This window comes from Zeus faber, assembly GCF_960531495.2.
Source record: "Zeus faber genome assembly, chromosome: 14".
Classification (NCBI taxonomy): Eukaryota; Metazoa; Chordata; class Actinopteri; order Zeiformes; family Zeidae; genus Zeus; species Zeus faber.
The window spans coordinates 13,311,896-13,333,952 of NC_137200.1; the positions used below are offsets into that span (position 1 = coordinate 13,311,896).

Genomic DNA, 22,057 nt, shown 5'->3' on the forward strand with positions numbered 1-22,057 from the left:
ATTAAACCATAGAAACACCAGTATAAAATGTCCCTTTATCTTGTAACTTTTGTCATACTGGATCATTCAATTTCTGTTTCATATTAATAGGTAGTCTTGTGTTGGAACTCACCTCCAGGTGCTACTCCAGTCCCGAAACCTCCTGGTCCACCACCAACTCCTGCTCCCAGACCTCCACCTAGAAATCCTCCCAGGCCTCCACTCACTCCCCCAGTCCCTGCTCCACCAGGACCTCCACCTCTACCACCCTGCCCGGTCCCATAGCCGCCAGGTCCGTACCCGAAACCTCCTGGTCCCGTACCATAGCCCCCGGGACCACCGTAGCCCCCAGGACCGGCTCCATAACTGCCAGGCACAAAGCCACCCTGCCCTCCTCCAAGCGTGCCATATACTGGAAAGAAATATTCAGTATATTTTTAGGTAAATGGCAAATCGATTTAAATTGTGCTTCCCTCGACACCATGGCCACCAAAAGCACTTTACAATCAATTTCTCTAATCAATTAAACTTGAGCAAACATCCAAGGAATAATCGGTCGGGCAAAGTAAGCAGTTGGCATCTTAAAGCGCATCTCAGCAGTTTTTGCCAGTAGGTGGTTGCTGGGCAGAGGGATTGAACCAGAAATTCCCAGGTGAACTGCTCCGGCCTCTTAGCAAGCTTTTTAGAGGCGCTTCACACTTTTCACATCAGCATGCTGTGACGTCTGTAACGATTTGCCAAATGCTTCCATCTGTAAAATGCTTAAATATTCTCATCACGTGCAGCTTTAAAGTTGAAGGTACCTTTGCCAGGCTTCCCAGATCCATGTCCTGCTCCAGCTGCTGTAGGGTAACGCACCCCTGAGAAAAAAGAAGTCATGAGAGGATTGCACATATTTCAATGATGTGTGCGTGACTTTTGTGATTGGTAAGGAACATTAGCTCACCTCCCACTGGCAAAACTCCACCAGCGCCATAACCTGTGATGGAATTATGCAAGGGTAATAAAAAAAACGATTTGACATCAAGTTTTAAAGAATGTACGTATGTTACTCTCATGCTACTCATATTTAGTTCTGATACGATTGCTCACTTTTTCCTGGTTTAGAGGTTCCTGTTCCAACTCCCCCTGCTACGCCACCAGTCCCGGGTAAAACGCCTGCGCCACCACCCACGCCTACTCCGCTTGGACCACCTCCAACTCCGCCCGGACCCACTCCTGCTCCGCTTGGACCACCTCCAACTCCGCCCGGACCCACTCCTACTCCGCCTGGACCACCTCCAACTCTCCCTGGACCCACTCCTACTCCGCCTGGACCACCTCCGACTCCCCCTGGACCAACTCCACCACCAACGGCTCCAGCAACAGCACCATCAGGCCCATAGGCTAGATAAAAGGAATGTATAACTTATAACAGGAGCAAGTCACTTTTCACTTTCATGATTTTGTGAGACTTCCTGAATTTCACATTTGGCCAAAAGTAGCATAACTATATCAAGATCCCAAATTAAAGAAAAGTCAAACATTTTTTCACAAAGGTCAGATATTTTATACACAAAACTTTGAGATTGATCCCAAACTTCGGCAAAACAGCACCACAGCAGCCACAGCGGTTGATCGTTGATCTGAAAATGGCACCTTTTGGGGGTTTTGTCGTCCATCCTCCCCCAGATTCTTTGGGTCCTGTTCCACTTCCTGCTGCTGCTGGACCTCCTGTCGGCCGGCCTCCTCCACCCTCAGAGCCTCCCCCTTGCCCCCCGCGTCTTCCAATCGCATCTCCATCAACGGGTCCTTCACCATCTCCTTCACCCGGTGTGTCTCCCCTGGGGACGCCTGCAGATGGACAGCAGGAGAACACCATCACACCAGACAAACTCCATCATACCAGGGGAAGTTATGAAAAGTATGTCTGGTAAACATGCCGCTTGATATGTCTTTTGTGAGCCAAATTATTGTGAACTGGTTCTCCAAATGGAATTAGGGTCTGAGTATTTTGCTCACCTGGGGGTTTTAGAGGTCTTGCTCGAGGTAGCGTCCCACCTGTGACATTTCTACCAGCACCTGTAAAATCCAAATCGGATGACAGTATCAAAACTATGTCGAGAGCTATGTAACATGCATTATTTTTTGTCTCATCAAACCAGTTATGTCCTTATGCGAATAAAAACTCTTTCTAAGTATTGTTATTCCATTTGGCCACTAACTTCCCCATGAATGCCATATTGAAAAAAAGGTTTTCTCCTCCAACACTAACGACCGTCATAACATCACCCATTCCACTAATGGGACCAGTCAAAATTAGATCCTTTACACCGAGATAAGATAAAACAATATTTTCCCACACATTAATACAGAATTAAAGTAAATTAAGATAAGCACGTTTGATGCTTTTTGTTTAAAAGATTTCAATACAAACATTATGATTGTGCTCTTAATCATCAATTGTCAATGTACAAGTAGGAATGGATATTTGAATATTTGTTCAAGTAATGTAACATGTTAGAAATAAAACCACATGTATATTAAAACTGTTAGGTATTTAAGATATAATTTAAATAACTGCACTGGCCAATGATATATCACTGCATGAAATCTATTTTTTAAACAGAATAATAAGTAGTTCCTATAATATTATGGGTAATAATATTTGTTGTATTCCATACAAAGATTCAAGTAACAAAAACATGCTGTAGGAATAAAAGTCACCTCCAGAGGGCAAACCTGCACCACCTGCAGATCGGAGAAGGCAACAAAGTTAATTTAGAGAACTCCATTAGTTCATGCCAACAGGAAGTATGTGAAGTTTATATTTGAGTTAGATACTTACCGAGACCATCCCCAGCTGTGAATAATGAGAACAGGAATAAGAATAATGGTAAGAGTAATAGGAACTATTGTTAACAAATCGGAAATACAGCATGCGGTGAAAGTATGAAAGCACCGTATATCAGCTTACCACCTGGTTGAACCACATCACCACCAACTGGAACGACAGAAGCACAAATAATAACTGACAAGCGATTCAAAACATTGCACTTTCACTTCAGCCATGTAACGCAGAGCGATAAAGCAAAGTGATGAAATCATGCAGTGGCTGCACCATGCTGTAGTGACAAGCAGTGAGAGGTCAGTGCTACCGTATTGTCATGGCATATTTACACGTCAATTCAAGCTCATGATGACAATTTGACTGAATATGATTTCTGACGATATGATGTCTGCAAATAAATCTATGATGACTGCAAATAAACCTATTCACCATGTCATTTGAAATGCATTGGCAGCTCTCCTGATATACAGAATGTAGGTGAATTTCCTATGGTAATTGTAATAATTGGAATCATAAATGATTCCATATCGCCCAGCCCTGTGTGTGTGTTTGCATTCGTGTTGATTATTTGGGAGATGCATGTGGGTAAAAAAGCACTTACTCTCTGGTACAGGTAAACCAGTGACAACTGCAAAAAGGATTTTTAGTGACGTCATATACAGGTTTCCATCAAAATTACTGGCAGCCTCTGTGATAGCGTGATTAATCAGGTAACTCTACAGCATCTGCATTTGGTGTATTCCATGCGAGCTTACAGCCTTTATGAGCCCTGTGGTGTCATATATTATACTACAAAAGATATTCACTACAAGAAATAACTCTGCATGTAAACTGGCTTTCAACCTACCAGCGGCTTTTCCCGAGGAACCTAGGAAAACAAAAATATTTTTTAAATAAATAATTGCATTTACCTTCAGACAAATAGAATGGGAAACAAAGAGCTACGTTGAACTGGAAATCCATAATATCGATCCACACGTTGTTTTTCTTTTGTCTTGGCTCTAAGGCGCCACCTTCTTTTTTCAAAATGATGCCTTCTTTTGATCGATCGATTAAAATTTTTACTCGGTCGACTCGTGTGGCGGGGATATTTTCCATCCCAGGGTGCTATTGCTTTTTGTGAATGTTCAGTTTACTGAGCAGATATAGCTGCGCTTGCTTCATCAAATTCACCGCGACTTCCTTTCACTTCTCGCGCGTGTCCGATCAGCGCATTCCTCCCAAGGACCCCACAACCAACACTAGAAACAGCATATAGAACAGCACATGCATAACGCAAAAACATTCAATGGCTGTTTCTTATAAAGAGCTAACTAAATCAAAGTATCAATTGTGTGATTTTTTTTTTTAACAAATTGATCTCACGGATTACCACTTTAATGTAACAAGAACGCGTGACGCAGGAGGAATTTGACACATGGATGGGACAGCTCTACGGAGGTCGGGGGTTCCCGTATCCCGGTGAATAATGGCCGCTTCACTCTGGACTAGAATTAAGAGATTATGAGATGTAACTGAGCTGTTTGGATGGGAAAGCGTGAGAAAATCAAAAGGATTGAGAAAATCACAAGACTTCAGGGGAGGTGAGAACAAAGAAAAAACGGAAAAAATGGTTCTCAGGACCGCAGTGTTAGAGGGAGGCTTAGCTGCAGTGACATTGCATAAATAATACAGATGTGAAGAAATGGTGAGAATGAGTGAAGATTAACTTTGACATCACCATAGCCAGAAAAAAATATCCCCATACGGCTATCGAGTTATTACCTGGAAGAGGAGTCCCACCGAGTCCTGTTGGGTTTGAAGAGACGTGAAAAAGTTCTTCAGGTCAAACATCGTGTCAATACGTGAGTGTGTACATTTCACCCTCCACTAATTACAGAAAGAAGCCGCGACGTAGTATTTCTTTTGCGTGCGAGTAGCCTAAACAAATTTCGAAAAATTGGTGGCACAGTTAGAAATACCTGGTTTTGCGCCAATGATCGGGATCCCGGTCACGCTGAAGCCGTCTCCGTCCACACCGGCTCCAACCGCCCCACCAGCGAAGGCCGTGCTCCCTGAAAAAAAAACCACCACCAGACCATCACTGCCACGTGTGGGTCAATCAGGGTCATCAGCCTGTGTGTGTGTGTGAGTGTGTTTACGTTTCCCACCGAGTTACTGAAGAATCTTTAGCACCTGCCGGATTCACACATACCCTCACCTCCAGAAATTCCAGAACCCTCCAGAACCACGCCTCCCGCCACGTCTCCTGATGGAATAAGAGTTGAATTTGTATTTATGGATGGAAAGCTGAAACCATGTGTTTTCCCAATGGAGATTAGTCTAACTTCAACCTGCTCGATTACCTTCTTTTCCTTCCTTGCCAGGACCAGTACCACCCAATCCACCTTGAAAGCATACATTTCAAACACAGATCAAGAACATTTAAAACAATTGAATCCAATAAGCTAGTGAATGCCTGTCACCTCCTCCTGTTCCTGCAGCTCCTGGTGTTCCTGGAGCCCTTGTGCCTCCTGTAGTGCCAACGCCTCCTCCTGCGTCACACAAACACGACACAGTTCGCGGTCACTGACCACATCTGCTTTCAATTTTCATTGTATCTCTTTTTTTATTTGCATTCGCCCCGAATCCCTTACCGGTTCGAGCTCCAGTCCCGGTCTCTGTACCGGTTGTTCCAGCACCAGCCCCTGTTCCAATTCCCGTTCCGCCACCGAGTGTCACACCTAATCCACCTTGCCGTCCTACAGGTTTTAAAAGGAACAAATGCAGAATAAATAGCTTTATTGCCATGAGAGGGGAAGTGGATCAATGGTCTTTCAGTTCATATTTATTATATTAGAACCCTCACAAAGTAACAATATAGAAATGTACTAATACATACTATCATTTAATAAATGTGAATAAAATTGATTCTGATTACATCCATTCATACCATATTTAGCAGCCTTAGATCCAACGCTGGTACCATAACCTATAGATCAAAACACTCACAGTCAACCAGTTGGAGGAGATAGATAGATAGATAGATAGATAGATAGATAGATAGATAGATAGACAGACAGACAGACAGCCAGACAGACAGACAGACAGACAGACAGACAGATAGACAGATAGATAGATAGATAGATAGATAGATAGATAGATAGAGAGATAGATAGATAGATAGATAGATAGATAGATAGATAGATAGATAGATAGATAGATAGATAGATAGATAGATAGATAGATAGATAGATAGATAGATAGATAGATAGCATCCACGGAGGAAAATTGCAAAAGGTACAATACATGTGAAAATTGATTAATATTTGCATGGAAATGATCATTTATTTACCACAATGTCATACAACGATAGAAAGAAGCGGAAAGATCTGTCAATTACATGGACATGAGACTAAACCAAGAGGTGTGAATCTTACCTGGGCCTCCACCTAGGAAAAAACAACATAATAAATGTCTGCCTGTCTGTTATAATACTATATATAACCTGTATTATATAGAATAAATGTTGGTTTAGCCTTTGATTTAGAGGAGAATTTAATTGAAACAGCTTTGATGCAAGTAGATTTCTTCTTGAATTACCTCCTGAACCAGGTCCATATCCAGCCCCTGGTCGTGCTCCACCCCCGAGACCACCGCTGTATCCTGCTCCTGGGCCGTAGCCAGTCCCAGTACCTTGTCCAGGCCCGTACCCAGTTCCTGCTCCACCTCCAGGCCCGTACCCAGTCCCTGCTCCACCTCCAGGCCCGTACCCAGTCCCCGCTCCACCTCCAGGCCCGTACCCAGTCCCCGCTCCAACTCCAGGCCCGTACCCAGTCCCCGCTCCACCTCCAGGCCCATACCCAGTCCCCGCTCCACCTCCAGGCCCGTACCCAGTCCCCACTCCACCTCCAGGCCCGTATCCAATCCCAGTCCCATAACCAGCACCAGGTCCAGATCCTGTTCCACCTAGTCCTCCTGTCCCTGGTCCATAGCCAACACCTCCAAGGCCTGATCCTGGGGCTCCTCCACCTCCAGGAGTGCCTAGAAGAAGATCCAAAAGTTTCCAGCTTCAATCATCTATTTTCTGCTGATTTCAGGAGTAAATCACCTATTTTATCTCATCCCAACACTGAGGGACGAATTCACAAAGAGTGGATTGTAGCCACTAAAAGTGCAATGAATTCCGCATCAATTGCACCCACTATCTGCCAGTCTCAGCGTCCGATTCACAAAATATTTGTGCAAACGCAGCCATAAAGTTTTGCTGCTGATTTGATGATTTGCGCTTGTTTTGCGTCTTATGTGGGGGGGGGATTTAATAAACTGTATCTTGCTCTACAAAGTTCTGGGCCACTGCACGGGAAGGGCCAAGGCCTGCGGAGCTGTCCAGGGTCCTGCAGGTTCAATACCATCTGTGGTTCAATGCAAGTTTTGACCACTTTATCGCTATTCCCTATAACTTTTAATTGTTCTTTCGATACATTTTGAGTTTAATAGAAATTATGAAACCATTTCTGTCAAAGTTTGTTCGGCCTTTTTATACAAAAACATATTCACCGCTTCAACAGGTTGCTTTTGGAGTGCATTTTGAAAACCACCACGGACTGCTGCCCGTTCTACTACCTTCAGATGCTGTGACAGTAATAATAATTATAATAATAATATCTTATTATAATCTACAGATCACTGGAAAGTCTGGGCGTTACACCCCTTATAAATGTGCTTCAATTACCACCAGGTGTCTGAAGACCAGCAGATCTTTTTTTTGGGTCTTGTGCAGTTAGCACCAGGTCTCTGAAGGCGATCGCACAGTGCTGCCTTTGTAAATTTTATTATGTGGTCTCTGTGCAGTTAGCACCAGGTCTCTGCAGATGGTAATATTATCACACTAACTGTTAGTGGCTATTAGCACTGGCGTTTGTGAACTGGACACTATTTGCAACGAGGCTCAGTTCAAAAGAAAGGGGTCAATTTTGCACCACATGTATGCATAATACCTAATTTAAATACGTGCAAATAGCACCGGCAAACCAAGACGCTATTTGCGTTGCAGCCCAATTAGGGGTGCATTTCATCATTTGCAGGTGCGTTGTGAATTAGACGCTTGCAAATTCTGTTATTTGCACTGGGTTAGCGGCCAAAGTGAATTTGCCCCTGGATATAGACTGAATGTGTTATCTAATTCAAATGTAAGAGCCAAAGCATAGTAGCATGAACTTACCATATTTCAGTGACTTGGCACCTCCAGGATATCCTGTGAAAATAAAATCAATGTTTTACAACATTTGAAATAAAAAAAACAAAAATTTGGATAAAAAACTAGTCAAAACAATATTTACATTTACATTTACATTTACATTTAGTCATTTAGCAGACGCTTTTATCCAAAGCGACTTACAAGGGAGAATAACATTCAAGCTACAGGTACAGCTATAGGTATTTAAAGTATATGCATACCTCCAGCAGCGTCTCCTCCTCCACCTATGGTTGCTAATCCAGATCCTGGTACAAAACCAGTTCCTAGTCCAACTCCTCGTCCAGGAACCGTGCCTCCTCCTACTCCCAGCCCAGATCCAGGTCCTGCTCCCTGACCAAAGCCAGGTCCAGGTCCTGCTCCCTGACCAAAGCCAGGTCCAGCTCCTGCTCCCTGACCAAAGCCAGGTCCAGCTCCTGTTCCCTGACCAAAGCCACGTCCAGGTCCTGCTCCCTGACTGAAGCCAGCTCCTTGTCCGGCTCCCTGACCAAAGCCAGCTCCTTGTCCTGCTCCCTGACCAAAGCCAGCTCCTTGTCCTGCTCCCTGACCAAAGCCAGCTCCTTGTCCTGCTCCCTGACCAAAGCCAGCTCCTTGTCCTGCTACCTGACCGAAGCCAGTTCCTTGTCCTGCTCCCAGGCCCCCTGTGCCTGCAGCACCTCCACTACCTCCAGGCTGAGCTGCAAGTTGAAATACATTATTAAAATAACTATCCAGCATTCTTGGTTCAAAATTAGTATATATATATATATATATATATATACTGTATATATATGCAGCTGGCAATACTGTATGCCCACTACATTTGCTTAAATGAGCATCGTGGAGGAGGAGACATTTTTTCCAATGTAATGGTAATTTCTCTGGCTTCCTCGAGCACTCCATTGTTACTGATTGGTCCTTTAAAATACAGAAATTCTGAGGTAAGTAACTTGCACCTTCTTACCATATTTGCGTGCCTTGGCACCAGCATATCCTGTAGAACAAAGAAAGAGAACACCAAGAGCGAGTGAGACTAGCTCTATACAGCATAACATATTCGTATATGTGGTGTGGTTTGAGCAGCCTGAGTCTAGGTAATTGGGCCCAGGATCAGTGTGGCTGTATACCTGTTGCTCGTTAGACCAATCAATGAGCAATGGGTAAAACCCCCATCCCCACATACACACAGGATAGGAGCCCTTATCATGACATGTCTTCCATCTTCTCTGGGGCTTGTTCCACCTAGCCTACTCGCTACAATAACAGTGGGGTATTCTTCTACCCCATCGTCTGTGTCTCTGTGCTGGAGGGCCCTGAAAACGCCAATTAGGTGGCGTGTGGCAGGCAGATCTGCCACACTGGCATCTGAACAGGGACTCTCTGGTCAACGGGCGGCCCCAGACCAACCCTCTCCCGACTGGCAGTAACAGAACCCAGGGTGTCTGGCGGAGGCCTGGGGGGGAGAAGCAGTCGCCGCAGCACAGCAGCCCGAGGCCCCACGTTCCAGAAGGGAGGAGGGAGTAGTCTGCTTTGTTGCCCTGGGGGAGGGTCACCGTTGGGCCATGCTGTTCTAGGGAACCATGTCCCCTGGAAGGGTACCAGATCTGGGTTTTTTTTTACATTGCTGTTGGATTGAGATATGGGAACCGTGTTTCAGAGCCCAGTGATTTATAATTTTAAGGTATAGGACCCTGTGTCAGAGTCTGTCCTTTTAGGTATTGGAACCCTGTGTCAAAGTCTGTAGTTTTAGGTATGGGAACCCTGTTCCCATACCTGTTTGGACAGTTTGGTGTCAGGGGTATGTGGTGTGGGGATGGTGTGGTTTGAGCAGCCACACCTGTCCTGGGTCTTGGAAATTGGGCCCAGGATCAGTGTGGTTGTATACCTGTTGCTCATTAGACCAATCAACGAGCAACAGGTAAAGCCCCCGTCCACACACACATACAGGAGAGGAGCCCTTGTCATCACATGTCTTCCATCTGCTCAGGGGCTTGTTCCACCTACCCCACTCTCTACAATAAAACTGGTGTATATTCTACTCCATCGTTTGTGTTGGAGGGCCCTGAAAATACCACTTGAGTGGTATGTGGCAGGCGAAACTGCCACAGTATACAAGTTTTATTTTCTCATACCAGAAATACTGAGTTCAAGGTATTGAAATTTGACATCAAACACCACAGAATTGATGGATACTCAACAGTATTTCTGTTTGGTCAGTGCCATAAAATGATTGGACTTTAGAACACAACACTCCACATGATTTCCTATATTTTCTGTGGTACAACCTACCTCCTGGTCCATAGCCAACAGCACCAGGCCCAGCACCATTTGGTCCATATCCTGTGATAGATCCACCAGGTCCATAGCTTGTACCAGAGGAAGCAGGACCAGTCCCAGCTCCACCACCACTGGGACCAGCTCCAACACCAGGCCTAATTCCAGCACCAGTTCCACCACTACCTGGTCCATAGCCACCACCAGGGACAACTCCAGAACCTGCTGCTTGACCTCTGCCTAGTGCTCCACTTAGCATCCCTATGCAGGAAACAAAACTGCTTTTTGTAATATTCTTTAGTAAATATGACATTTCATCAAAACATCATTCAATGTAAAAATTTTATTATTTTCCTTCATGATTGAGTGACACTCACCATATTTACGGGCTTTGGCATTGGCGTCATACCCTGTAACATGGAAGCAAAATGATTGACCATCTAATACAGATACAAGGGATATAAAACTGTAGTTTAAATCATAATTTAGCTGTACACTTTAATCTAGAAAAACTAAACTTTCCCAACTAGGGTCATAATTACCTCCAGGGCCGGTTCCTATTCCTCCAGGTCCAATTCCAGTTCCCCCTGGACTATATCCAGTTCCACCAGGTCCAATTCCAGCTCCCCCTGGACCATATCCAGCTCCCCCTGGACCATATCCAGCTCCCCCTGGACCATATCCAGCTCCCCCTGGACCATATCCAGTTCCACCTGGACCATATCCAGTTCCACCTGGACCATATCCAGTTCCAGCTGGACCATATCCAGTTCCACCAGGTCCAATTCCAGCTCCCACTGGAGCATATCCAGTTCCCCCTGGACCATAACCAATTCCCCCTTGGGCATATCCAGCTCCCCCTGGACCAGTTCCTCCAGAGCCAGTTCCAGTACCACCAGGTCCATAACCACGGCCGCCAGGACCTGCACCAGCCCCTCCTGGTCCAAAACCAGTTCCAGGCCCATAGCCACCCCCTGGTACCCCGGTCCCAATCCCGGAGCCAGGCACCCCTCCAGTTCCCGCTCCAAGGCCTCCTCCTCCAAGCCCACCAGCTGCACCAGTACCAGCACCACCTGTCTGACCTATAGGGAGAAAGAATGCAATGCACTCCTTATACACTCGAATGAAACATGTGAGTGAGTAATGGTCACCATATTCCTGTGCTTTTGCTGAGCCAGGTCCATATCCTAAAAGACAAGATTGTGACCAACAAAAGGGATTATAAAGCAGAATACTAAATTGTAGTAACCAGTGGCAAACAGCTGTCGAAAGTAATGAGTTACAGCTACTCTTGTTAAAGTACTTGTGTACTTCTCTGGATATAAGGGACATATAAAGTCGAAAAGATTCTACAAGTTCTGGAAGTTCTACAAGAGTTCCATATCACTTTAAACCTGCCTGAGCCAGGTCCTCTGCCTGCACTTCCTCCAGGGCCACCAACAGAACCTGCTCCTGGACCAACTCCACCTCCAAGACCAGGACCGCCTCCTCCAACTCCTCCAAATCCAGGTATTACTCCGGCCCCCCCCCCAAGAAGTACTCCTGCACCACCACCACCACCCCCACCTATCCTGGCCACATCTCCTTGACCAAGTGCACCTCCAGAACCACCTTTTAAACATTACATTTAGCAGACGCTTAAAGATAACAAACATGTTGAGTTGACACCAATATACTCCATTCCATTAAAACAAGACACAGGAATTGGAAGGGACCGCCAATTGATGCTTAGGCGGAGTATTGTGATATTTATTCTGTTTGTGATTTAACATTGGACACTTTATTAGTCAAACAAAATGTTGTATTTCAGGCTAAAACTTAAGAGAAACAGACATTTAGCCAAGTATATACTAATTTTACCTTTAATTATGTGTGCTTACCATATTTAGCTGCAAGCTTGGCTGGATTCTTTGACTTGCCTGACCCTGGAAAAAAAACAACAGAATTCTGGATTTCTACATAATTGACTTAACTTATCATTAAGTGCATTAGACTAACATGTGACCTCATAGTTTGTTGTATTTTTGCTTGCTACGCTTACCCGCTTTGGGTGATATGAGAGGATAACCACGGAACACTCCAGGTAACTGCTGTCCACCAAAACCTCCACGGCCAGCTGAGAGTCAAACACATCATAGATGCTAAAATTAAAAAAAATTGGTCGATGCCAACTAGAGTGTGCGACGTCTTCACACATCTTTATAACCTTGATGTCTTGGGTTTAGTACATGGAATGATGACACTCACCATTTGCTCCGGCCCCAGCACCCCCTTGACCCAGCACACCGGCCCCTGCAGGCAGCAGTTAGTCAGTATACTAGGACTACAGTTATATACAGTAAAATGATTATTGGAATTGAATAGAGCATCCAAGAGATCTAACTGGTTACCAGTCTGAGGTGCAAGTCCAGATCCTGTGGCCACACCGGGGAGAACTCCACGACCTCCAAAACCTAAGCAAGGCATGATATTAGAGCAAGAGAGAAGTCTGTCAGCAATATATAAATGAACAGTTTATTATATTATGTTTATTCTGATATTTGGTAAGATGTCATTTGACTTTAAATGTTAAGGTCTGGAACTAGTTCAAAATGATTTTCAGACAAACCTTGACCCGGTAAGATTCCACCTTGATAAATTCCAGGCACCCCAACTCCTATATGAAAAAGGACCGTAGAAATGTGTATCCAAAAGATATGTATGTTTGGACATGAACATCATCCCATGTTTGCCAACTGAAACGTCTGAGCAGATGTTGTTTATCCATTAGATCTGATGAAGTCACCCCCTTTTAGCCCTTGTTCACCTGGCACTTGTTTGGGAGCTTTTCCACCACTCTTGGCTCTCGTCCCTCCCCCGGGGACTCCTGTCTGCGGCAACATTGGAACTGGAACCAAGAGTTACAATATAAATGGAGTCGTCATTGAGAACATGGCATAAACTAGATAGATAGATAGATAGATACGTAGATACCTACCTCCTGCTGGTACAGAACCTCCTCCAGGACCAAACCCTCCTGCGCCCCCAAGTCCAAATCCTCCACCACCAGGACCATAACCACCTACTCCCCCTGCACCACCTGGCCCAAAGCCTCCTGCACCACCAGGACCAAACCCTCCTGCTCCCCCTACTCCTCCTGCACCACCAGGCCCTACTCCACCAGTCCCCACTCCCCCTGCACCACCTGGCCCAAAGCCTCCTGCACCACCAGGACCAAACCCCCCTGCTCCCCCTACTCCTCCTGCACCACCAGGCCCTACTCCACCAGGCCCTACTCCCCCTGGCCCAAAGCCTCCTGCACCACCAGGACCAAATCCTCCCACTCCCCCTACTCCTCCTACACCACCAGGACCAAACCCTCCCACTCCCCCTACTCCTCCTGCACCACCAGGCCCTACACCCCCTGCACCACCAGGACCAAACCCTCCCGCTCCCCCTACTCCTCCTGCACCACCAGACCCTACTCCACCAGGCCCTAATCCTCCTGCACCACCAGGTCCTACTCCCCTTGCACCACCAGGACCAAACCCTCCTGCTCCCACTCCTCCTGCACCACCAGGCTTTACTCCCACTGCACCACCTGGCACAAAGCTTCCTGCACCACCAGGACCAAACCCTCCCGCTCCCCCTACTCCCCCTGCACCACCAGGACCAAACCCTCCAGCACCACCAGGACCAAACCCTCCAGCACCACCAGGACCAAACCCTCCCACTCCCCCTACTCCTCCTGCACCGCCAGGCCCTACTCCAGCAGGTCCCACTCCCCCTGCACCACCAGGCCCAGTTCCCCTTCCACCAAGTGCTGTTCCTGTCCCACCTGAGATAGAAACATTCAATCAATTCAATATCAATGCTTTATGTAATTACTTAATATACATTAATTTATTTATTAATAATAATAATAATAATAATAATAATAATTATTATTATTATTATTATTATTATTGTTATTTGTGTAATATCCATTCTAACATACTTTTGAAAATACCTGATTTTGGAGGCTTGAGGCCTATTCCACCCCTTCCTGGGTACTGACCACCACTACCTGGTCCATAGCCATTACCATGTCCTGCATAGCTACCTGGAGAAGGAAAGAGCACTGTAAAAATGCATTATACGTAAAGTATATTTGGAAATGACAACACACTTGGAAGAAATCCAACTGTTATATCGCATGGCAAATAGATCTTTCCTGTCTAAAATAACAAATGAAAACCTCTAACCTCCAGGTCTGTATCCACTTGACCCTAGACCTCTGCCAGCCCCAAGACCCCCTCCACCCAAGCTGCCTCCATATCCTAATATGAAGAAAACAGCGAAGCAAACACTTACAACTTGTTTGCGATCTTGATCCGGTGAGCACATTACGCTCCATCGCACATTAATTCATTCAACATGTTCCTATGTGACCCCACCCTGCCGTAATGTTAAACATCTCCCACTGGTGCCAGAGACAAACCTCGCCAGGACTAAAGTTTCCCTCGGAAGGTTATACCCGTCTTTGTTTGAAGTTTGAACGTTATTCTGGAAAGCCATCTCAAACCTTTGACTACACACAGGTCTGTAGACATTTAAAAAAAAAGGGACAGATGAAAAAAAATCCAAAGTAGAGACCAGTCACTTACTTTCTCATACATTTTGGTGCCTTGAAAACAGGGATAGACCGTTTTCAGCTTTTTTCCAACGAGTAAGTATTTAAAAATCATTTTCTTGCTCTATATAGTCCATCCAGAACCTCCTTGTTAAAGTATTTAATGTGTAAGAGACCTCATTTGTTTGTCTGGTAGAATAACTTCACATGGTTAAAAAATTGTACAAGAGTATAGAACAGGGAGAGTAACAACACAAGTTAAAAAATATAGAGATATACTATAAAGTATTCTATCAAATGAATGTATCATACTGTATGTACATTAGCAGAAGGAAAAAAAATCTCTTCATTTCTCTATTCAGTTTATTTTCAGCTTTGAATCGCGATTTTTGCAAATGCTTTCGTCTCTTGCTTGTTCAGGTGATTTAAAGCATTTAAGGATTTCTGTGGATGCATTCTTCAGGTTACAGTTAGTAGCACTATCCATGCGGAGAGGACCAGACCACACTTAGTAAACTGGAAAGCCTGACCGACAAGTCTGTTTCTCATGCTCACACTGACCTTCCTCTAACCTGTCAGCATTGTGGAATTGAATTACAAAAGGCTCCAATTGAACCGAGGCTTAACCTCTGTAAAAAGCGAAATGGCTCGGATAATGTCACCAACACCTTGCATATGGGCGAGCTGTGTGTTGGGGGCTGAGGGGGCCGAAATTCCAAAGCGAATGAGTCTTTTGAAAAACACGTAATGAGCTCGGCTTATTATCAGGGATCCAGGGGGTGTCCCCTCAACAATGACTTACATCCTGTATTGAGGAATGAGGAAATGAAATAATGTGAAAGGAAACATGTGTTACCTCGCTGCATTAAAAGGTCAGTAAAACAAAGCACGGGGCATAACCACTGAACTGATGGAGACTCAGATGCACATGGCATTGTGTTATTTTGGCTTCACCCACTTTGGAACAAAGCATCTCACTCAAAAGTGTATGATGTCATTGTAATCATTTTACGGTCTTACCTGTTTTTCCAGATATCCCTCCAGTGCCTGTGAACAAATTAACATTTTGTAAAATATGTGCATATGAGATCAATGCTTGTCAATGCTTTTCCCACCATAATAGAGCATAACTCACTTCATTGGGTTTCAATTTTTCAATTTCACTTTACTTGATCTTTGACTTATGATAAACAAAAAACAAAAGCAAGACTTCTGACCTGTCCCTTGGCCACCTGCGCCTGTACCGCCAATCCCAAAGCCTCCAGGACCGACTCCAGCCGACCCAGTGCCAAAGCCTCCGGGACCGACTCCTGCCGGCCCAGTACCAAAGCCTCCTGGACCGACTCCTGCCGGCCCAGTGCCAAAGCCTCCTGGACCGACTCCTGCCGGCCCAGTGCCAAAGCCTCCGGGACCGACTCCTGCCGGGCCAGTACCAAAGCCTCCAGGACCGATTCCTGCCGGCCCAGTGCCAAAGCCTCCTGGACCGACTCCTGCCGGCCCAGTACCAAAGCCTCCGGGACCGACTCCTGCCGGCCCAGTGCCAAAGCCTCCGGGACCGACTCCTGCCGGCCCAGTGCCAAAGCCTCCTGGACCGACTCCTGCCGGCCCAGTACCAAAGCCTCCGGGACCGACTCCTGCCGGCCCAGTGCCAAAGCCTCCGGGACCGACTCCTGCCGGCCCAGTGCCAAAGCCTCCTGGACCGACTCCTGCCGGCCCAGTACCAAAGCCTCCGGGACCGACTCCTGCCGGCCCAGTGCCAAAGCCTGCGGGACCAACAGCCCCAGGACCAGTTCCAGCTTGTCCAACTCCACCAGGTCCAAGTCCTGCTCCCTCTCGACCTCCAGCTGCCAGTCCCGCGCCGAGTCCTCCAGGGCCTCCGCCACGGCCTCCGACACCATAGCCAGTTCCTACAAAAAAAAAATCTTTAATGTCTGACGGCAGGGCTTTTAATTCTGGGTCTCGGGAACCTTTCGCAGGCTAGATGTGAAATTTGTCCATTATTTAAACCAATAACATAATATTTACAAGGCGTCCTACCTGTTTGAGGAGATTGTCCACCTGTACCTGTAGGTAAAAGTCACAGAAGCAATTTACTACTTTGACAAAAAGGTATCAGGATAAGCAGGATAACAGGATTTAAATAAGCTGTGTTTTTCTTACCCGCCCCAGCACCTCCAGTTCCGGCTCCCTGTCCACCAGAGCCCAAACCAGTGCCTGGTCCATAGGAACCTGGTCTAAAACTTCCTGGTCCAACTCCTCCCACTCCCTGACCACCATAACCAGCTGTTGGTCAAAGAAATTGAAATAAAATATATTAGAAAATAAAATATTAATTATATTAAAATATAAATAATGAATAAATAAAGAGATAATAAATAATAATAATATAATAAATATCTTCTTCTTCTTCTTCTTCTTCTTCTTCTTCTTCTTCTTCTTCTTCTTCTTCTTCTTCCTCTTCTTCTTCCTCTCCTTTGGGCTGCTCCCATTAGGGGTCGCAACAGCGAATCACCTGCCTCCAATATCTTCTGTTCTGCGCATCTTCCTCCCTTACACCAACCGCCTGCATGTCCTCCCTCACCACATCCATAAACCTTCTCTTTGGCTTCCTCTTTTCCTCTTGCCTGCTCCATCCTCAGCATCCTCCTCCCAATGTAACTCTCATCTCTCCTACACACGTGTCCAAACCATCTCAATCTGGCCTCTCTCACTTTTTCACCAAACTGTCCAACCTGAGCTGTCCCTCTAATGTACTCATTCTTAATCCTGTCCGTCCTTGTCACTCCCAATGAAAATCTCAACATCAATAATATATTAAATATATTGAAATAAAATAAAATATCTTCAAAATACTTGTGGAGTAAAACACAAGGTGAACATGGGCCTAAATAGCTTAAAGCAGTCCCACATTATTTAGATATTCATGGAAAGAGTTACATGAGATCCATGTGGAATTCATCATTCATAAGACATAAAAAAAACACAATATGTTTTTGCTTTGCATGTCACCTGGAAATTCCCCAAAAGCTTATGTAATTTAAACAAAATATATTGTTAAATTTAAGACTGACTTTTCCGTGAGCTATGTTGCAATCTAAGTGGTTTGGATATTGACTTTGGCAAGAAAATATGCATCCAAAAGCAATATCCAGCCTTGTCCATAATGGGTGGCAGGGTAATGTGTTACAAATCATGGACAGTCGGATCATGGACACTCGGATCATTGAGCGACTCGTTTAAAAAAAGAGTCGAATCCTTTCATCGCTACAGACAGTTGTCACTTTGAGCATGAAACTTGAGCTTGTTCTGACGAACGCAGAACTGCTATTGACTTGATGCTGGAACTGAGGAGTTGGTGCAATTTTGATCTGACAACACCAGAGCTAATTTCCATTTCTTATTCAAGTGGAATTTGAAACATTTTCACAGCAAACCTGGTGAGCTCTGATGAACAGTGAACACTGCATTTGATTTGATTCAACTTAGTGTCATTGCATGGAGTACTGAGGCGTTACACCAATCCTAGTAACTGATGTATTTGGGAGCAGTGGGCTGCCATATAGCGGTGCCTTGGGAGCAGTTAAATGGTTAAGTGTCTTGCTCAAGGACACATCAGCACGCTACCAGGAGGAGCCGGGGATGGAACCAGCAACCTTCCGATTATTAGACGACCCGCTCTACCTGCTGAGCCACTGCCCCTGTAAAGAGTTAAACACGATGAAAGACTTGCAAACGGCTCGATCGTAGCAAACAAATCTTTTAAATGAGTCGGGAGTCACTCCGGCAGCGAGTGGATCTGTGACTCTCCGATGAAAATGATTCTTGTGAGAATTCCATTCACAACTCAGAGCGGCCGACGGTCCTTGATTCCCATTCATCGTTCACACCAGAAGTCCTCCCAACGCTCACCGCGCATTACGCAAACGGAATCAAATTGAAAACGGCTGTTTTTAGTGAGTCACTCGTCAAGAACTAAATCTGAAAAAAAGAGTCAAACCTTTCATCGCTATACACCTACTGTACCTATTTCACATAGCGCTGATAAACCGATCAATTTTTTCTTCAGAAATTGTGATTGAATTCGCCTGGAGTGAAAATGTTCACGGGGGTGTTCCGCATAACACTGGGGACGTTATCTTCTGGAATTTCCGCTCCTTCAGTTAGTGGCTGGACGTCTTCGGCGAATTTCTTTCGCACATGCACGGGCGCCCTGGCACGCTGGGCCCAGGGGTTGACGCCCTGACTGGGTCTAGCCCCAGTTTTATGGAGCATTCTGAGGCATTCTGTGCAGCTGATAGCAAATGTAGATCTGAAGCACACCCTGAGCCAAGCGTTATGTACCTCCACCAGCTCCTGGTCCGAATCCAGTTCCGGGTCCTTGCCCAGCACTTGCTCCTAATCCTGCTCCTCCAGTGGAAGGTACATAGACGCCTAAACATAAAGATATGACATGTTATAGTGATAAAAAAAAAAAAAAAGCCACCTCATAACGCAAACATAACATACTTCTATTGTTGAATGCAGCTCAGTCGCTTTTACTGTGTCATTTTTCAGCAACAAGTTTGGAAGAAAATCAATTTGTCCTCGATTTGAACAGAGACCAAAGGTTTAAAATGATGTAAGAATGAGGTAAAAAAACATGTTTTGTCGGACGGCACACTCCGTCTGTGTTTCCCTCCGAAAGTAGTTGGCAGGCGGCTTTGTAAAAGCAACTTCAGTTTGATTTAATTTGAGCTCAGAGACCTTTCCTTATCTAAACATAAATAGCAATCAAACAGATGGGGCCATATTTATTGCTCTGGATACTTCGAAATTAGAGAACCTTCGGAGCTCTATGAGTCATCCGTCAGAGTCAAGGAAGCATGTAAACAATATTTTAGAAAGAAAAGGCTTACTAATGTGCCTCAATAATGACAAAAAAACACAGATCGACACAAAAGTAATAAAACATTAAATAATAATTTAGAAACTAGGGAGAGTGGGAGGATATATATAAAGTGTGTGTGTGTGTGTGTGTGTGTGTGCACGCAAGTATATGTGTGTGTGTGTGGGTGTGTACGCACAGTCTCGTAGGCAATGCTTATCAACTCTGTGCTTGTAGTCCTAAATTTCTCTGCGAACAATAAAAAACCCTCAATCTGAAAGCTCTTTGTTGATCATTCCAACACATATTTGCACCTATATTCTGCTGCCCAACATAGAAAGAGTCCTACAACATGAACAGCTATAAAAGGGAAGGTTTTTGAAATCCCGTAACTCATCGGTGGAGGGGGGGGGGTCCATGGGGATTCCTAAATAATGGAGTTCCAGATGCCATGTACAGCATGTTAGCAATGAATATCAACATCTGTGACCAAAATAAAAAACTTTATTAGTACATACATCTCTGAAAATAGATAAAACCTCAAAGTTTCTTAAGTAAATTGTACGGGACTTTATATTTTATCTTTGGACATTACATTTTTTATTATTATTGTTTTTCCGTTACTTTTTGGCTATATCTGTTGTTTATCATTGGGTTTATTGTATATTGCCATGTTTTATTGTGTGAAGTAAAATGTTAGGTTAACTGAATATTTTCCAATTGTTCCATAAAGTGCCATTCTTTTTTTCATATTTCTATTGTGTTTTCGATTGTGTTTACACCATTTACACATTTTGGATCAAGCCAGTGTAGGATAGCTAAGTTAGAATATGTCATACTGTAATAACTACTAAAGAATTATCACTTGGTTTATCTTAACACTTTTCTGCATCTTTTTATTTTTATTTTTTTTAGAAAGGTTAATTCATCAAGATATTGCTTTTTCAACCAAATCAATGCAGAATCAGACATTTAAACCTGCAAGACATTAAATGTGCGATACAGAACTATTCCTCGCTTCCTGATTGGCCGAAACTCCGGCTAAGTAGGCTGAATGAGGCTGAATTTGGCGATGATGTCACGTTTGGTAGCAATTCTACCTTCTCACAAGAAAACAACTTTACTGTCTTACAAGCTGATGTCTAGCGGAAGTTTGTCTTGATTTCTGTGGGAATACAATTTGCATGATTTTAACAACGCTAAATTAAATCCATTCTTAATCTATACTTCACTTTCATACCTGTGCACACTAGCTTCAGGTTATTGCTGATGTTATTGATCTAAATTGTTCATAAAGAGTGTTAACCATTAATGTCATCATTTTTACTGCAGGATTTTTACCCTTGGAATAAATTCAACTAGAGCGTTAAAACTCTGGGTAATTTCAGTTTTACCTCCGGGATTTCCACTTCTTTCAAATGTGTAAATGTTGTTTCATATTGTATTTCCCATGACCTTTTACGTGTAATATTTTTATATTGTGTATTCAGTAACATTGTTCTGTTGCTCTCATTTACATTCTGAATCTCAAACAGACTAACCTGGAACAAAAAAAAGGGTTCAACTAAATAAAATAAATCAAATCATCATACTGATGCACATATTGCATCGGCTGCAGGGCTGAGGCTCTGGACACTTCACAAGTCATAGGACCCCGAGCGATGAAAAGCTACACGAGCCGCAGGTTGATCGATAGGTACCGGAGAAAGGTAAGAGAAGAAGGGATGGAAGTCCTACCTCCTTGCACGGAAGGCCTCCACAGCGCCAGGAGCAGGACTCCATGTAGGTACGTGGCCGCCGTCCCTCTCGCCATCTCCCAAATGTCCCTCTCTCCCTCCCGAGCCCCAGGTTTTATTCCCACTAAGACCTAACAGGGCTTAGCCAGGCCCCAGGAAAAGGAGGGGGGGGGGGGTAAGGGAGAGACAGCAGAACATGTGGAAAAAAAAAGACCAGAATTGTATGTAATGGGTTGAGAGAGGGGGGGGGGAGAGAGAGCGAGAGAGAGAGAGAGAGAGAGAGAGAGAGAGAGTTTATTCAAAGGATCACCCCCAGGCTCCTATTATGATCCTATTAGATGGAGAGACTAAAATATGAGAGAACGATAGACAGACAGACAGACAGACAGACAGACAGACAGACAGACAGACAGACAGACAGATAGATAGATAGATAGATAGATAGATAGATAGATAGATAGATAGATAGATAGATAGATAGATAGATAGATAGATAGACAGATAGATAGACAGATAGACAGACAGACAGATAGATAGATAGATAGATAGATAGATAGATAGATAGATA

General features: G+C 44.6%; 1 protein-coding gene across 1 annotated transcript in view; it reads right to left on the minus strand.

Moving 5' to 3' along the window:
- elnb (elastin b) overlaps positions 1-21,566 on the minus strand; it is a gene marked incomplete at its 5' end in the record, with an annotated part of 28,231 nt that extends 6,665 nt beyond the window's left edge. Inside the window, 40 exons of the mRNA XM_080013439.1 lie at positions 113-391; positions 783-839; positions 926-958; positions 1,072-1,365; positions 1,618-1,812; positions 1,981-2,040; positions 2,686-2,709; positions 2,807-2,821; positions 2,936-2,962; positions 3,411-3,437; positions 3,657-3,677; positions 4,574-4,597; positions 4,771-4,863; positions 5,010-5,057; positions 5,155-5,196; positions 5,275-5,343; positions 5,446-5,550; positions 5,742-5,780; positions 6,392-6,832; positions 8,013-8,045; positions 8,249-8,722; positions 8,989-9,018; positions 10,314-10,559; positions 10,676-10,708; positions 10,841-11,380; positions 12,179-12,223; positions 12,340-12,414; positions 12,546-12,590; positions 12,689-12,751; positions 12,907-12,954; positions 13,105-13,185; positions 13,276-13,805; positions 14,045-14,115; positions 14,344-14,379; positions 16,323-16,487; positions 16,594-16,796; positions 16,927-16,953; positions 17,050-17,172; positions 19,231-19,320; positions 21,491-21,566. Coding sequence (XP_079869565.1) covers positions 113-391; positions 783-839; positions 926-958; positions 1,072-1,365; positions 1,618-1,812; positions 1,981-2,040; positions 2,686-2,709; positions 2,807-2,821; positions 2,936-2,962; positions 3,411-3,437; positions 3,657-3,677; positions 4,574-4,597; positions 4,771-4,863; positions 5,010-5,057; positions 5,155-5,196; positions 5,275-5,343; positions 5,446-5,550; positions 5,742-5,780; positions 6,392-6,832; positions 8,013-8,045; positions 8,249-8,722; positions 8,989-9,018; positions 10,314-10,559; positions 10,676-10,708; positions 10,841-11,380; positions 12,179-12,223; positions 12,340-12,414; positions 12,546-12,590; positions 12,689-12,751; positions 12,907-12,954; positions 13,105-13,185; positions 13,276-13,805; positions 14,045-14,115; positions 14,344-14,379; positions 16,323-16,487; positions 16,594-16,796; positions 16,927-16,953; positions 17,050-17,172; positions 19,231-19,320; positions 21,491-21,566 — 4,927 coding nt within the window. The remainder of the gene's footprint in view (positions 1-112; positions 392-782; positions 840-925; positions 959-1,071; positions 1,366-1,617; positions 1,813-1,980; positions 2,041-2,685; positions 2,710-2,806; positions 2,822-2,935; positions 2,963-3,410; positions 3,438-3,656; positions 3,678-4,573; positions 4,598-4,770; positions 4,864-5,009; positions 5,058-5,154; positions 5,197-5,274; positions 5,344-5,445; positions 5,551-5,741; positions 5,781-6,391; positions 6,833-8,012; positions 8,046-8,248; positions 8,723-8,988; positions 9,019-10,313; positions 10,560-10,675; positions 10,709-10,840; positions 11,381-12,178; positions 12,224-12,339; positions 12,415-12,545; positions 12,591-12,688; positions 12,752-12,906; positions 12,955-13,104; positions 13,186-13,275; positions 13,806-14,044; positions 14,116-14,343; positions 14,380-16,322; positions 16,488-16,593; positions 16,797-16,926; positions 16,954-17,049; positions 17,173-19,230; positions 19,321-21,490) is intronic.
- Between the last annotated feature and the right edge of the window lie 491 nt (positions 21,567-22,057).